This window comes from Lycorma delicatula, chromosome 1 (assembly GCF_047948215.1).
Source record: "Lycorma delicatula isolate Av1 chromosome 1, ASM4794821v1, whole genome shotgun sequence".
Classification (NCBI taxonomy): Eukaryota; Metazoa; Arthropoda; class Insecta; order Hemiptera; family Fulgoridae; genus Lycorma; species Lycorma delicatula.
The window spans coordinates 6,959,272-6,976,877 of record NC_134455.1 but is presented as its reverse complement, the minus strand read 5'-3'; the positions used below and the strand labels follow the sequence as shown (position 1 = coordinate 6,976,877).

The following is a 17,606-nucleotide window of genomic DNA, read 5'->3' as shown; positions in this document are numbered from 1 at the left end:
AGCATCCAGTTGTCTTTGATGGCTGGTCTCACACGGGTAACTCTTTTCTGCAGTCTTTCAAGAATTTCTCGGTAAACATTTTGATTAAAATCTGTCCTGTAGACAAAAACTCCTTGTGGACAATGCTATTATTATCAAAGAAACAAATTAGCATGGTTTTTATTTTTGATTTTCTATATGTGATGAGTTTGAAGTGTGCCACTCCTTGCTCTGAAATTTTGTTTCTGGGTCATACTCAATATCTAAGATTCATCACCAATAATATTTTTTTAGAAAAATCAGGATCAGTTTCAATTCGCTCTAGAAGATCGTGGCACACTTCCACCCTGTTGTTTTTCTGTTCAACAGTGAGGTTTTTTGGGGTCAATTTTGTACAAACTTTTTTCATGTCAAATTCATTTGTCAAAATTTGATGGACTGTGATATGGTTCAAATTCAATTGTTCTGCAATCATTCTGACAGTTAATTGTCAGTTATACCATACCAAGTCTCTGATTCACTTAACGTTGTCATCAGTTTTTGACATTATCGGTCTTCCAGAGTGTGGATCATTCGCAACTGATTCCCGGCCATCTGAAAATGCTTTTAACCACGGAAAAACTTGTGGTTGTGACAGAGCATCTCCTCCATATGCTCTTTTCAATTTTGAAAAAAGTTTTAGTAGTATTTTTACAGTTTAACACAAAACTTAATTGCACAATGTTGTTCATAATTACTTTCACTCATTTTTGTAATGCACAACAAAAACTCATTTCACGACAAATTTGTTTGTTGTCACATGGCAACAATAGACTAAAAATATTAATAACGAATACAAATAAGCTGTTCATATAACCATTTGTTTACTAGTAACTTTACAGTGTTGCCATCTTACAGCTAGTGGTCGGGATGAAATCCATTATTATATGATCAGGCAGCTGAATACCACTGCAAAACGCAGATTATAAGAACTGTATAATCAAATACGGCGGGATGGAATGTACCCGCAGCAGTGGAAAAAAGCACATGTTGCTCCAGTACCGAAGGAAATAAAAATTTAACAGATCCCAATAGCTATCATCCCATTTCTTTGACGTGCGCTATGGGAAAAATACTCGAAAAAATTATTAATAATCGACTCGTTTGGGTTTTAGAAAAAGAAAACCTGATATCACTATATCAAGCAGGTTTTCAGCAATACCACTCTACCACAGATCAAATGATCAACTTAGAGAATATTATATACAACAGCTTTATTACAAGGAAACATTGTGTCGGGAGTTTTACTCAGCAACTATATGAACGGCCGTAACTTTCCAAGTACGTGTCAACAATGAATATTCATCTGAAAGAATGTTGGAAAATGGCATACCACAAGGTTCGCCGCTGAGCGGTACCTTGTTTACAATTCTCATTAATATATTGATATTAGCCATTCCAGCAGAAATCAGCGAAAGCATCTATGTTGATGATTTGGCAATTGTGTATGCCAGCAATAAGACAGCTATGGTGAAATACAAATTACAACGGGCGATTGACGCTCTAAACGAAGTTGAGGAATAATGGATTCAAATTTTCACCAGAAAAAACGTGTTGTGTACACTTCTGTAGAAAGAGAATTCCTCACCAACGTCCTACGTTGACAATTGACAATAATCCAATACAATATAAGGACAATGTTAGATTTTTAGGACTAGTATTGGATAAATCCCTTACCTGGGGATTACATATACAGGACTTCAGTGATAGATGCAAAAAAGCCCTTAACATTATTAAATGTTTATCAAACATTAATTGGGGCTCAAATAAAGATATTATTGAGATTGTATAAAGCATTAGTTCAATCGAAACTAGACTACGGATGTATTGTATATTCATCTGCAAGGAAGTTGCATTTAAGAAAGTTAGATGTAATTCATAATAGCAGAATAAGATATGCGACAGGCGCTTTCCGCACAAGTCCGACGACTAGTCTAATGTCCGAAGCTGAAATAATGACACTACATTATAGAAGAGAGATCCTTTTGTTAAGATATGCAGCAAACGTATGGGATTTTCCTGCCCATATAAATAACATACTTTTTAAAAATCATCCTATGGCTGCATTATACGAACATCGTGCTACCTATTCCAGACCAGCCGGAATTAGTTACCACGAATTAAGAAGAAAACGCGAAATTGCTATTCCAGACACTAGTATTTTCCACGAGAGAAATACCGCCATGGCTCTTGCCAGCGGTAAATACAAGGTTGGATCTCTCTCAGGGAGAAATAAAAAAAATAGCCAGCAGTTATCATCCAACAGGAATTTTTTGTAACAGTCAGTAACTACGTAGAACATATTAGAATTTATACTGTCAGTTCTAAAACCGAACATGGTGTTGGATGCTCCATATATGTAAATGGAGAAGCCCACTCTTGGAAACTGCCAGTGTCTATAAGGCAGAACTTACTCCCACACAGCTAGCTCTTCGCTACATAGAACACTATTGCGAAGAGAGAGTGCTAATGTGTTCCGCTTCTTTAAGTGTACTTGTTGCAATTCGGAACAAAAACATTAAGGATGTCTTAATTGCAAACAACCTGTCCATTTTGTACGTTCTAAATCAACAAGGGCGGCAATGCGTATTTGTATGGACTCCAGGGCAAGCTGGTATTACAGGTAATGAAAGCACAGACGAAGCTGCCAGAAAGGCAACAATCTGTGATGATTTGTGGATGCTTTTCCTGTAAGCGTGGCAGATGTTAAAAACTGTCTAACTAACATAGCAAGAAACAAGTGGAGTACTGATTGGAGGAGTTTAAATACAAAATTAAACTCAGTGAAAACTTCTCCATATAAATGGAAAAGCGACGTTAAGTTGACTCGCCGTGAACAAGTAGCTGTGACCAGACTTAGAATCAGTCACACGCAATTAGCAAATTCATATTTGTTGCTGGCGAAGAGAGACCAATGTACGGTGTTTGAAATAAAACACTTACAATTAAGCATCTAATAGAAGAGTGTACAATATATGAGGACCTCAGAAAGAGGTTCCGGCTAAGAAATGATATTGCTGGTGATCTGAATAATGGAAATGAAGAAAAGCTAGTTGCTTATTTACACGCCAGTGGACTTCTTAAAAGTCTGTAAAAATGGAAAAATTTAAAGCTGTGTTAAAGAATCTCTAAGAGGTAGTTTTATATAAATAAGGGAGTCGAAGCGTGGCACGTATAGTGACGGGAGGTAGTCCTCTTGCCTAGGCCACCCTGGCGCGCCTGCATGCAAGAGCAGTGAGTCGGGGTGCGTCCAATGATGGCATGAGGGACCCTCAAGGGTGGACTGAGGGCGCGAGGCTATGGGTAAGCGCAATGCATGCGTGTAGCCAAGTAGGTCAGGACCAGAAAGGGTAGTCTCCCCGCTGAGCAGCTTTTTGGCCGTCCTGATCAGGTGGTCAGATTGCTCTTATGACGCTGGGAGGACCCCGATGCATTACGTCCTATGGGACTGCTTATAGGGGAAAGTCAACTGCCACGGCATCCTGAGGCGACTGATATGCTGCTTAACGGCGGTACTGGTTGCCCCGAGGGTGCTTAAATAAAATAACAAACGAAACAGGTAGAAGGAGATGATGGCATTGTATTGTATTGATTTATATTTTAATTATGTTCTTTGAGAATTTTATCTCAAATTTTAATATTGGGACCTTTTACACCCCATAAGTGTTGTGTTTGTGTATTTAAATAAAATGTAAGGACCCTTTACACTCTTACATATGACACCCCTGATGGTGATACTAACCTCTTTTTAAGAATATGACAAGGGCTAATGACCTTAGCAGTCGATGCCCATAAAAAAAAAACAATAATCATTAATACAATTGAATTACCAGGAATAACATTGAAAAACTTAGTAACTAATTATACAAATAAAACAATAAATATCATGAATGAAATCCATTATACTTAATTATTATCTTTATACTTAAAAACTGCTGCACAGAATGTAGAAATATCTTTTTTAAAGTTTCATATCTAAAAATATTAAAAATAGAATTTAGGCCTAACATATACGTGTGGTGTGGTTCATAACATTCAAAGCACAAATCAGGATGATCAGGACAAATCTTACAATATGTATATTATATCATTCTGCTTGCCATTTTTAGCACATTGGCAGCATTTTTCATAAGTGTGCAAACCTGTTTTTCACTATCTTCACATTTGCTAATGAAATGATTTCCTTGAGCAATTGGACCTGGCACTTATTTCCTCCAGTGATGAACTTTTGGGTAACAATTTCTCTATTACAGCCAACTGGAAATCTCGAAAAGGAATTTGGTATTTTTGTACTTGCAATAAAGTTTGCAAGAATTTAGTAACATCATCTCAATAACGGGAAAGCTAGCAATTTTATACCAGCGTATCGTTTTTTTGGGCACAGATAATATGATAACATCTGATCTTGATGATCTATGCCCAACATATATTATTTATTAGTTTCATTTTCTTTTGATTTTCTTCTATTTTTGGTCTCTATAAGTTTGTTTCCAAATTCAGTGGACAAGTACATGACATCTCTTTGGTCTCGACACTTAGGATTCCTACCCCTTCTGAATACTGGCATACAGATTCCCCAGTCCATCTTTTTGAAAAGTACCTGTCATGTATGTATCCATTTCTAACAATTTTTTTAGATAAATTGAATAAATTATCCATGTAAATTGAGTGTCCGGACATTAATTTTTCTTACATCAGATGTAAGACATTAGCAGCATAGCCCTATCCACCCGTATCATCTTAATGACAGTGTAGACAGATATTTTCAGAATTGTTCTATCAGGTTTGATCAGTAAAAGTTTGATACTCTATTTATGGATTTTGTTTTTTATATATTGACGAAAGAGCAAACAACCATGTCATAAAATCATTGTTTCATCAAAACACAATTCCTTTTTAAGATAATATAGCGCACTAATTTTGTTATTAAATAATTCCAATAAGGGCCTTATTTTATACAAACGGTCAGTTATAACTTCTCCTGTTTTTAGGAGACAGAAATTTTTAACAGAAATGTAGGTACCTCAAAAAATTGTCATGTCTATTTTTCCCCGTGTAATTAAGGAAACAAGGTGTCTCATACAATGTGTAAACCAATAATCCTTCAAACGATTGAATGTAACATTTCCCATATATTGTAGAAGACCAAGAAATATTTGCAACTCTTCCCTCTTTAGCTCTATCCAAGATAATATAGGTGAATTTGGGGATTTTGATTTGTTGAATTTAAAAATTTTGTTTTTTAAATTATTAGTAAATAGGTTTGTCTCCTTTAAAATAAGATAAAAAAACACATCACCTGTAAATAGATTAATTAAACAATCTATAGCTATAACTATCAATCTATAACTATGTTCTATATCTATATAACAATCTATATCTATATAACAATCTATAACTATGTTCTGAAGAATACCAGAATTTACAGTAAAGTCGATTTTCTTTAAGTAAGGTGGTCTGATAGCCCATGTAATTTTCAGTTTTTCTTTTGACTGCATTTTAATTTTATTTACTTCAGGATGAACTGCATCACTATTATTATCACTAACAAATTCTTCAGAATTTATATATTAAACGACATCAATAATATTGATAATATTATTATCTGTTACATCTTTCATTTCGTCACTACTATCGCACTCTAACTCACTTTCAGTTCATAATTTGTCATAACTTTTTGTGCCGATAAACATATTCTCTTTGGTTGTGAAGGAATTACAATTTGATCGTCAGCCATACTCAAAGAATAAGAAAAACCTTAGGCCAAGTGCAATTACACATTCTCTACAAACACATGTAACACACCAAAGAAATAAAACTTAACTGTATAACCGAATGACAACACTGCTATAACGAAGCTTTGCGAATGACAACACTGCTATAATGAAGCTTTGCACAGAGCACTTCTACGGTGCTATCGAGCAGCGAGATGATAGCCCATCGGCCACCTTAGAAGCACCCTTGGCACTGAATGTGTTAAAAGAGACAAATGATAACAGGATATCATGTCTGAGTGCATCACGATATCAACTTTGTCAAATCAATTCTTTATACAAATACATATTTTAATATATACAAGGGTAGGATGAAAGTTCTAAGCCTGGATAAGAAAACATTTTCTGGGTTCATTTTTTTGCTTTATATTTTAAGTCTCCATTAAGACCTATACACTTAATCCAGTGTTACAAAACAGCACTTATGCCAGTTCCAATCCCTTAAATTATCATCTAGGCAACAATAACTTCATTAGTGGTTGAAAATCTCTACCCTCCAAGCCTTTTTTTTTTTTTTTTTAGGTTAAGAAACATATGATAGTCACTGGGAGCCATATCAAGTAAACATGGAAGGTGTTGGAGCAATTCAAACCGTAATTCGTAGATTTTTGCCATTGCAATTACTGGTGTGAGCTGGAGCATTGTCTTGATGGAAAAGCACTTTTTTGGCAAAAAAAAAAAGTTTCCATGACTTTTTCGCACAAAAAGTTGTTTTTTTGGGAGCAAGTTGACTTTTCCAACCCATTGCTTTGACTGCTGTTCTTTCAGGAGTGTAGTGATGAATTCAAGTCTCACATAAAAATTCCTCTGGATTGTGCTGAAATGTCTTTTCGTTACTGTTTTGGTTGGTCTTGAGCAAATGCGAAATCTAGTGCACAGCTTATTCATGTCCAAATATTCATGCAAGCATTCTGTTGGTATGCCTATAGACTCATTCACTGCCACTCATCAATCTACCAAAACAATTTTACGCACTACAAACAAAACTCTCAATTTGATAAATCATCAGAGTGTTTGAGGAAGACAGTCTTATAAAAACTGCAGTCAGCAGCACTTATGAAATAAATTAATATGCAATTTTAATTTTAATTTTAATATTACAATAATGTAAGAAACATTACATCATGTAGATAGTTTATTTTAGTAGTTTTCATTTTTAATATGCAATTTAATTGAATAATTTAAACATGACTAAGGATGTGGGATCCCATGTAAGTGCTTTCATGATAACATTAAGGTAAGGTAAGTTTATTTCAACATTCTGTACTAGGTGGTTTACATTATAGAATTTAAAATATGATACGTACAGTACAGAGGAAAATATATAAATCTTAAAAAGATTAATTTGAGTAAAAAAAAAAATATATATATACATCTATGTGTATCATTTTAGTGGAATCTTACACTTCATTAACTGAAATATTTTTTTCAGCTAAGATCTTTTTTACCCCATTATTTTTAGTTTACTGTTTTTAGAATGCACACAAAAAATATGAATACGCTGTTGAAGACAGTAACAATCAACGATAAATGTTAGTAAGCATCACAATAAAAAGGGTCTCAGAAAAATTAGAAATATTATAAACTAAATATTTTTAAAATAACATACAATAAATTTATTTATGAAATTTAATAATACAAAGTTTGTTATTTAAGATTAACATACTCGTAGTTTATTTCTTAAAGATGACATCTTGAGATGAGTTCTATATCTGTGCAATATTTCTGCTGTCTTTTAGTGAGATTTTAAAATTTTTTTTGGTCTGATAATATTTCAAAAGAAACTTTAAACATTTCTTCTTGGATCTTTGTTTTCAATTTTTCTGTCACAGCAGATCAACTACAATATACTTTCCTTTGAAAGTGATCACGAAAAAAGAAATTGTTCATAGTCAGATCTTGGAGGGCATAAATGTTACTATTTCTTGAAAAGTTATCAATCGGCAAACAGCTGCTACCAATATTGCTCATATTGATCACTCTTGTGGAACCATTATTTTTCAATCTTTGTGAAAATGAATACATTTTACATCATTACAAAGGTTTCCAAAGTATGACTATATATAAAAAAAAATGTGACAGTAGTTGCAAGCCCATCCTTATTATCAAAAAATATATGAGCCTGTTACAACAACACACACAGTATACCACACAACAACCTCATTGCTGGGAAATTTCTCTGGTGTAGCCAAATAAGATTTTTCTGGGCCCAATAATGAAAACCTTGTTTACTGGCAAACCCCATTCAGTGGAAATAGGCTTTCCCCTAACATTCATAATTTGCTAATGATCATCTCATTGTTCTCATTTATCTTTGCAAGCATTCATTCACAGAATTGTAACTGCACTGTGATTTTTGAATTTGATGTCTTGCATGATCTGAAACTTTTTCAGATAGTGATAAAATATCCTAGTACTCTCTCACATTTCCACCTGTAAAAATACTCTTTAAATATTCGAATGATGCAACTGTAGTTCACTGCTTGAAGATAAACCGAATGATACGACCTGATATCCAGATAAAGGTTTTGTTGAATAATGCCAGCCCGATTGATCTAAACCCACCCGGTTGGTCTAGTGGTTAACGCGTCTTCCCAAATCAGCTGATTTGGGAAGACTCATACATATCCTCATTCATCCTCTGAAGAATTATCTAAACGGTAGTTACCGGAGGCTAAACAGGAAAAAGATTGATCTAAAACTACTGCATATGTTTTAGGTATCTAAGAAGCTTCTAGACTTTACCAATTTTTATTGATAAACGCAATAAGTTCAAAACTAGAATATTTTTCAAAATCTCATCATTTTCAAACAGTAATATTCACCTATATAATATGGAATATGATATAAAGTATAATATTATACAAAATTAAATTGATTTTGGCCACACTAGAAAAAAAAAATTATTTTTTGGCCAAGAAACAAATAAGTCATTAAATTTCAGTCACCTAGAAAATGTAATTGTAAATGTAAATGTAAAAATGTAAATGTAACCTACCCCAGTAGAAAATGTAATTATGTAATTTTTATTTACAAGGAAAATCAGCTAAAAATGTTTCATTTTATAAAACAACTGACAAATTTATTATTAAATCAGAATAATGGGATATTAAAATCACTCGTTCAAAATAAAAGCTATTTGAAAGAACAAAAAATTGTAAAATTTTAAGTAGTTTTAATGATTAATAATAATAATTTGCTAAATATGTTGAACAAAAGGGAATAAAAAATTAATCCAAAAATAGCACTTACATGCATGTATAATCGTGTATTTATCCTCTTCTGAACAACAATGAAAGCTAACTTTGGATTGTATGTACTAGCTATAGATAAAAATGAATTCACTAACTGTGGAATTTCATGTTCCACACAATAATTCATCTGCCCATCACCAACACCATCTCTGAAGATAATAATGGTTTCAGGAAAAACTCCATTGACCTGAAAAAAATCATCGTTTGATTGTGCTATATTAAAAATTATTTTCACTTTTTTTTATATGATGTAGATAAATGAAACAAGAAATGAGGGTCCGTCAAGTATAAACCTACCTGTTGTCTTTATGGCTAGTGTACAAACATGAGTAGGCTAGCACAAAAACTGGGGTGATGTGGGAGAGGATGGACAATCCAGCTGCCATGTAATTCAGATTTATGATCAGTAGTGTCATGTCAGAGCAAAAGGTTTCACTATCAATGGAATGTATTATAAAATTCAATGTATTATCATGAAGTTTCTCATGACTGAGGTCGTCAAATCCTAGAAAATTTTGGCAGACTGTATGTGCAGTTTAGGAATATGATGTGAAATACTTAAATCTACGACTGGACCAGCAAATTTAAAGGGTAGTACAAAGCTGTATTAAAATGATTCATAATAGGAGATCAAAGACAAGAGTGATGGATGATATTTGATTAATTCATGACCTCACTGAAGATGACTGGCACCTAGTGCTTGATGAAATTACTTGAAATGGGTATTGATAATAAAAGCATCAATCCCATTATAAAAAAGCACCTCGGGTTCAACAAAGACTGTGCAAGAAGGGTTTAAAGACTTTAGACCAAAAATCAAAAAAAGGCTTTTCAAGAAAATTTGATACAAGATCCCGAACAATTTCAATGAGGGAAATAATTTTTTACATTGAATAGTCACTGTGATGAGTTACGGGTCTACTATAACACTGATGAGTCAAAATTGGCAAATATGGAGAGCCTTAACCTGTTAAAAGTGAAAATGCTTCAGTCATAGAAATTACTCACAACTGACCTTTGAACCTGGAACATCCTCACCCCATAGGGGAAGACACCACCCTTCATGTGGTAGTTTCAGTCATCACGCCACCCTCCCTTCATACCTAGTCCTTACGGGCTTTACCAGAGATTATCTTCAGAACCTCGGCAAAAGGCATCCCTCAGCCTTGTTCTTGTCTCAGTCAGGATGCCACAGATGAGAATACCACATGTGATATTCCCATCGGTATACTACTAGGAAATGAACTCTTTAAAACAAAACACATCTAAGTCGAGTCTTTAGTAAGACTGAGTGACAGGAACTGAAATTAAAAATGCAACTATGTATCCGATAGGTTTGAAGTTGAGTTCAATACGCAACCACAACATAACACAAAACAAAAAATAAAAATAAAACTAAATAAACAAAACATTACAAAAACATCAAAAGTTATAACACAAGAACAACAAAACCAAGACAGAAAAGACCAGGTGGAAACCTAAATTCCCTCGGTAATCCGTTCTCTTGCCAGGTACGCAATGAAATTCTCAACAATTACCCATTTGGCCTAGTTTTTCCAATTATCACAAAGATCTAATGTCGATTTGATAATGTCAAGCCAACAATTAGTCTCTGCACATTCGTAAATTACATGGTACGTGTCACATTGCTAGTCTTACTTTCTTCATGAAGGCTGAAATGGAAATATGCTAAATGCACAGTACTCTGATAACTCTTAAATAAACTGAAAGCCACCTATAAGAACAAAAATGCAGTCAGATAATTAGAGATCAAAATTAGATTTTGATACGCTTTTTTGCTATTTCTTCATGACATGTCTTACATTTTTTTAGGAAAAATGTGACAAATTCATGGAGACTACATAGAACATCAATAAATATGTTTTGTATTTTTATACTGTACTAATAAATGTTAAAAACAAAAGTCCTGTTTTCATTTAAGTGGGAGAGGGGGGTGTACAAGGGTCAGTAAGGAAAAGCAGTGAGGAACAACTGGAAGATTTTTTTTTGCAGGTGAAATTTCTAAGTTAGTGACAAGGTGCAATAAATGCCTAAACTTAAATGGTAATTATGTTGAAAAGTAGAGGAAAGATTTAGTTTTAAAATGTATATAATAAAATGTATTTACCTACAACTGTGTTATATTTATAACCAAACAGAGATTACTTTCTGAATGGCCCTCATAGTTTTACCATGAGAATTTAATATTTAAAGAATATTCATTTTTATGTTTCTTGATCAAAGTGAACTTTTCTAATATTTGCCAATCTCATTTTCTCATTTGTGGAATAACCTGTTATCAGAAGGTTCTGAAGAATGTCATTAGTAGCATTAAATTCTAATAAATATAAATAATATCAATTAGCAAACTAATTGAGGTCTACCCTGTAGTTATTAACCAAAGAAAAAATAAATTATATATTACTTTAATTTTCATTACATAACACTAATTTTCAATTAGGAACTATATTAGTTCTTTTAATTGCTTGTGATGTGTAGTGTGTAGTTATCATCTTATATTTTTTGATAACTTTATATAATCATTGTGATATAACTAGTAAAATATAAAATACATTCTAGGAAAATACCTTCTAGTAAATATTACATTCTATAAAAACATTTTTATGGATTAACAAAAACCAAGGTAGATTTAAGAAACCAATACTAAACTGAAATGATACTTCGTTCTTTGTTTCATAACTACAAATTAAGTTTACAAAAAATGTTGGCAAAAACACAAAATAACAAATTTACATGCACCATGGCGACATTAAGAGTAATTATTTTCTGATGTTTAAAATGAAACTTGCCTGGTGGTAACGTTTCAAGCATGCCAGTAAGGCCATTCTGAGAGTATCGATTAATTCAATTCCTTGCATTTGTTGACAAGCTTGAGAATACCACCTCGTCATAGTTTCATTCATTGATGCTACAAATCCGCCCCAACTGTGTCCACTTCTAGCTGGATCATGATAAGTATCAATACCACACATCAGAACATGTTTGAAAGGTATTTTCACACCCCATAATGTACCACCCATTTTACAATTCATTTGTAGAGCAATTTTCTGAGTAACAGCACGTAGTTTTTTATATTGCGAGATTGTTCTTGAGTTTATGACCTATTCAAACAAAAAAATTAAATACAAGAGTACTAAAAAAAAAAAACAGAAAAGTATTTTAGTCAAAATCTTAAGACACTATTATTAGAACATGTAATAAAAATAAACAATACTATAACAATTTTAGTAATCAAACAGTGCATTGACAAATTTAAAAACCATATTTTTCACATAATAAATTTATCTTAAGAAATTGTCTCACTGCATCCTGATCAAAGTAGGAATATAGCAATGATCAAGTCTACCAGAATTGTTAGACATGGCTTGTTACACACTTGTAGCTGCTACTGTTTAATAAGCTTAGCATTAAATTTTTAATTAGTTGAGAATAATTTGAGTTTCAGAAGGGAAATGCCTTAAAGCAATTATAATGCTGGGGCCAGTTTCAAAAGTAAAGTCTAGCAAGTCCTTTTACCCACCGGGTTGGTCTAGTGGTGAACGCGTCTTTCCAAATTAGCTGATTTGGAAGTCGAGAGTTCCAGCGTTGAAGTCCTAGTAAATTCAGTTATTTTTACACGGATTTGAATACAAGATCGTGGATACCAGTGTTCTTTGGTGGATACATCTAGTAGGAAAACTTCAATCAGTTTATGTAATTTCTAAAATATAAATAAAATACATCAACAGAAATCTACACAAAACTAACTTATATTCCAGTATTTAATTTCCTATCAACATCAATATGATGTACTTTGGCAAGAAAAATCACAACATGGCAAAGGAAATCACTGCTTAACACACAAACAAATCGACCACTTACAGGCATGTGATGTTTTGAGACTAATGTCACTCATGTTAATACTTGAGTATTTTGAGTCTAATGTCACAATGAGACAAATATACAAGTATATACAAGAGATGTTTGGAAAGTAAGGTTGCAATGTTTTACAAATAGAAAAATGCATATTTATTAATGAAACTTATAGGATATATTTCACAAGTATACTGCCATTTTTCTACGTACCTGTTATTCAGTTCCAAACATTTGTCAGCTGAGGCATCACCTTTCGTACTCCTGTTTCACACATCCTGCTACCATATCCTTTGACCACTCAGACACAGCATTCATCACCTATTTATCAGTTGAAAAGTGTTTTCTGCCCATATGATCTCTCAAAAGAGTGAAAGGAATAAAATCACTAGGTGGCACGAAGTTCAGAATATCCTAATCAAAACTGTTGAGGATTTAAACTGTCTTGCATACGTTGTGTGACAGAGTGTAATTGTACAACACACATTCCGTTTGTCAGCTGCCCTGTTCTTTTGTTTTGAATGGTCTGATGAATCATTTTGCAGCATGTTGGCATGCTTTGACCAGGATTCAAAAAGTTTATAAGCAAAATTCCTCTTTAATCCCTGAAAAATTTCACCATGATTTTTTTCACAGACTGCTGGCGTTTTGAATTATTTTGGCAAAAGGGAAGCAGTATACTGCCACTTCATAAATTGCCTTTTGGATTTCAGTGTGTAGTGAGCTACACAGGTTTCATCCTCAGTCAGAATAGAGTTAAGGAATTCTTCATAGTCAAGCTCATAGCACTGGAGAAAATCCTCAGCACAATGAACTTGATTTGTCTTTGTTCTGTTAACATTTTCAGTACCCATCACGTGCAGTTTTTGAAAAAACAAATGGTTAGTTACCATTTCATACAACACAGTTCAACTGACTGCTGAACAGATTTCATGTAGTAGTCAAATTGCGATCTTGGCAAATTATCAGTTTGTCAACAAACTCATCTGTTTCAATCAAGTCTTCTGCTTCTCTGTTCAAATTTTGTGGTGGATGTTGGCGGCTTTTCATTTTTAATAATGCAACGATATTGAATGCAGGCTTGCACTTCACACTTAACAAGATCAGGAATTGCCAGGTTCATGTAGATGCGCTTTGACATTACTAATCAAGCTACTGATCTCCAGCTAGGCTAGTTTTCTTCACCTGGACTTCCCTTTCACAGAAAAAGGCCAACTTTAAAATTGAATTGATTTTGTTTCTCTCAGAGTTACAGACATTGTAGTCTTACCTTCCATACATATCTCATAGTGAAGTGTAAGTTTTAAGAAAAGTAAAGGTTCAGTAACAAACAATTTAATTTTGCTTGGTGTGGTAGCTACTTTTATAGATTTTATAATTTCACAAAATAAAATACGTGATCATCACTGTATAAGTTATATATAAATAATACCACTCCTATAACTTTTAATTTGGAGTAAAGAATACAACATATTTAAAGAATTTTAAGCTGATATTAGAAAATCACACCCAACAGCAAGACAATAAATTTAACTTTTTTTGTATTTTTACAAATTAAATGAAGAAAAATTAAGGTTTAACTTAAGATAATTTTAGATCTATCTATATACTTGCATCAAATTAAGTGTTACTAATTTTAATGTCTAAATTTTTTTCCTAAGAGTGTTCTACTTTAAGTACAATTAAGTACTTGCACTCAATGATGAGTGATGACAAACAAGGTCTAAAATAAAGTAATGACCAGTTTTTTTTGGCAGCCAAAATGGCAATACTGTAAAGTTACTAGTACACATATGATTTGATGAACAGCTGATTTATATTAAGTATTAATATTTTTAGTCTATTATTGCTACGTGGAATGTAAACAAAATTTTCGAGAAATGAGTTTTTGTTGTGCGTTACAAAAGGAGTGATACTAATTATGAGCAATGGTATGCCATCAAGTTTTGTGTTAAACTCTGTGAGAATGCTACTGAAACTTTTTCAAAATTGAAAAGGTCGTATAGAGATGATGCTCTGTCACGAACCCAATTTTTTAGGTGGTTTAAAGCATTTTCAGATAGTCGGGAATCAGTCACGTCCCAAAAAAGCAAAAATGAGTAAATCAAAAATCAAAACCATGCTAATTTGTTTCTTCAGCAGTAATGGCATTTTACATAAGGGAGTTTCTGCTGATAGGATAGGGTGTGTAGATCATATAGCTGTAATATATGGATTTTAATCATTTGTGAGCAACATTTACAAACAAATGAACATTCTTACATTAAAAGATGTTGATTATTTGATTCACTTACAAAATTATTTTGTATGTTTACTCGTAAAGTTCATGTCTTCTAGTGAGAACAATTCACGAGACATTTAATTGGTAACATAAGTCAACTGAACGTAACATGCTATTTGGGTGAGTGGTGGCAAGGTGTTCAAAATCCAACCAGGCAGCTCTAATCTCGTGAAATAGCAAATGAGATTAGTACATTCTCACTCTTGGATGAAATTACAATTGAAGCTCCCATTAAGGAAAATATTGGCATAATTATTTTCTAGCCAGTGTAATTTTCATCTTCTGTTAATGAAAAAAAGTCTGAACTTTCTCTATAATGAAAAACAGTAGAAACTTTAAGTAAGACTGAAATGGGAATTTTTTAATTATTTAGTCCAGGTACTGAATTTCGTGAATAGAGCATGAATTACCTAGTCAATCTATCTCAGTCACTCAATCATTCATTTCTGCAGCTTTCAATTTGCATTCAACTATGCACTGAAATTTCTGAACACTACTGTATATTTCTTCAGCTTGTTGAAAAGAGTATGCAAACTCTATTTCTACAGTTTTACTGTACCTGGAAAATCCCATGAAGTCATATGTTGCAGTTCTGCAATTCCCAATTTTTAGAATTTCTAATTTTTTTTTAGAATTTCCATTTACTGTAAACAAATTTTAACACTAAAAATTTATTCAGTCACATGTCAGGATGGTACCTGTTATTCAATCTTTCCTTTATGCTAACAGGAATTACTGTTCTGTAAACAGTTTCTATGTCATATTGAACTTTAAAATGCTATGTTAAATGCACTTTAAAAGACCGTAATGTTTTACTGTACATTAATTGTGTATTATGGTAAAAGTTTTACTTCGTTGATGGCCAGCAAATGTTTTCAGTGGAAGAAAAAGTTAAAATTATTCAATTGCTGGAGAAGGGTAGTATAAGCCAGCTGATATTTGCCATAATTTCAAACTGGCTTCATCAAAGCTAGCAATACTACAGATCAACAAAGAAACACTATTTTAAGGCGCACAACAAAGGGGAAACACTTACAAAAAAAATTTGAGCACCAGTCCACAAACAACTAGATGAAGCTCAACTACAGTAGTTCCAAAATCAATGAAATCTGCTATTTGTAATCAACAGACCGATACTAAAAAAAATGAATTCTTCACAAATAAATCAAGAATACAAACATTCAAAGAAATCCACAATGGTTGGCTACATAAATTTAAACGACATCAAATTAACATTCTTTAAAATTTGCAACAAAGCCAAAGATGTTGAAATTAATGTTACTGATGACTGGAATCAAAACAATCTACATATTTAAGGATGAAATGGGACTTTTTTTAAATGTTTCCAAAAAGAATTTTAAAATTTACAGATGAAAAGTAGTAAAATTTAGTTAGTTTTCTGCCTACACAAGTGACTGTTGTTTGCGCTATTAAGGCAGGGACTGAAAAACGGCAGTTACTAGTCAGGAAAATCTAAAAACCTAAATATTTTTAAAATATGAAATCTTTATTTGAAAATATCAAAACAAAACCATACAAATAACTGCTGTAATATTTGAAGAAGAAATACAGATACAGGATGCTGAATTAACCAAAAAAGGCTAGGAGGATGCTTTTATTAATGGATAATTGTACACATGTAGATAACCAAATACTCTAACAAATTAATTTTTTTTACCAGTAATGAACAGTGTGTCATCAAATACCCAAAAGACCACTACAGAAAGAAAATAATGCTTTAACTAATTTAAGAAATAAAAATAACATTAAATTTAATTTGTACGGTACCTTCTTGTCAAAGCATGGGACTTTGTTACACTCTCAACTGTAAAGTATACGTTTAAACATACCTGACTTGCACTGCAAACGAATTTTTCTGACAACAAAGAATATGAGAAAGAATGATGATCTACCTCTCAATGAATAGAAAGACAGTCCAATGTTAATGAGTTAACATTGGACAATCCAACAGTTAATAATGAGTTAACCAATAGAGTAGCATTCAGTGACAATGACTACAGTGACATTGAAAATATTCTTATCTGTGATAATGAAGAAAGTTAAGAAGATATGGATAAAAATACCCTAACCCTAATTCAAAAGCACCCTAGAAGCGCTATAAGGTTGGTACTAACCTACTTAAAATGCCACAGTTCATCACAAGTAATAAATATATAAAATAACATTAAAAATGATTATTACAAAAAGATACAGACAATAAAAATAATGTGTTTCTTCAGAAGTGAGTAAACATTTTAAGCGATAAGTAAGAAATTTAAAACTAAATGAACAATTAGTATAGGTTTTTAAAAATGCAGTAAAGTAAGAAATGTTTTTAAATTTTATCTAAATAATTGAGTCGAATATAGTTGTACTGAGTTCACATGTGTTCTCTCTAAAAGATCT

General features: G+C 32.7%; 1 protein-coding gene across 1 annotated transcript in view; it reads right to left on the bottom strand.

Moving 5' to 3' along the window:
- Positions 1-17,606, bottom strand: part of AGO3 (Argonaute 3) — a 140,164-nt gene that overhangs the window by 39,049 nt on the left and 83,509 nt on the right. The window contains exons 13-14 of the mRNA XM_075362583.1: positions 11,857-12,168; positions 9,045-9,233 (exon numbers count right to left, since the gene is read on the bottom strand). Coding sequence (XP_075218698.1) covers positions 9,045-9,233; positions 11,857-12,168 — 501 coding nt within the window. The remainder of the gene's footprint in view (positions 1-9,044; positions 9,234-11,856; positions 12,169-17,606) is intronic.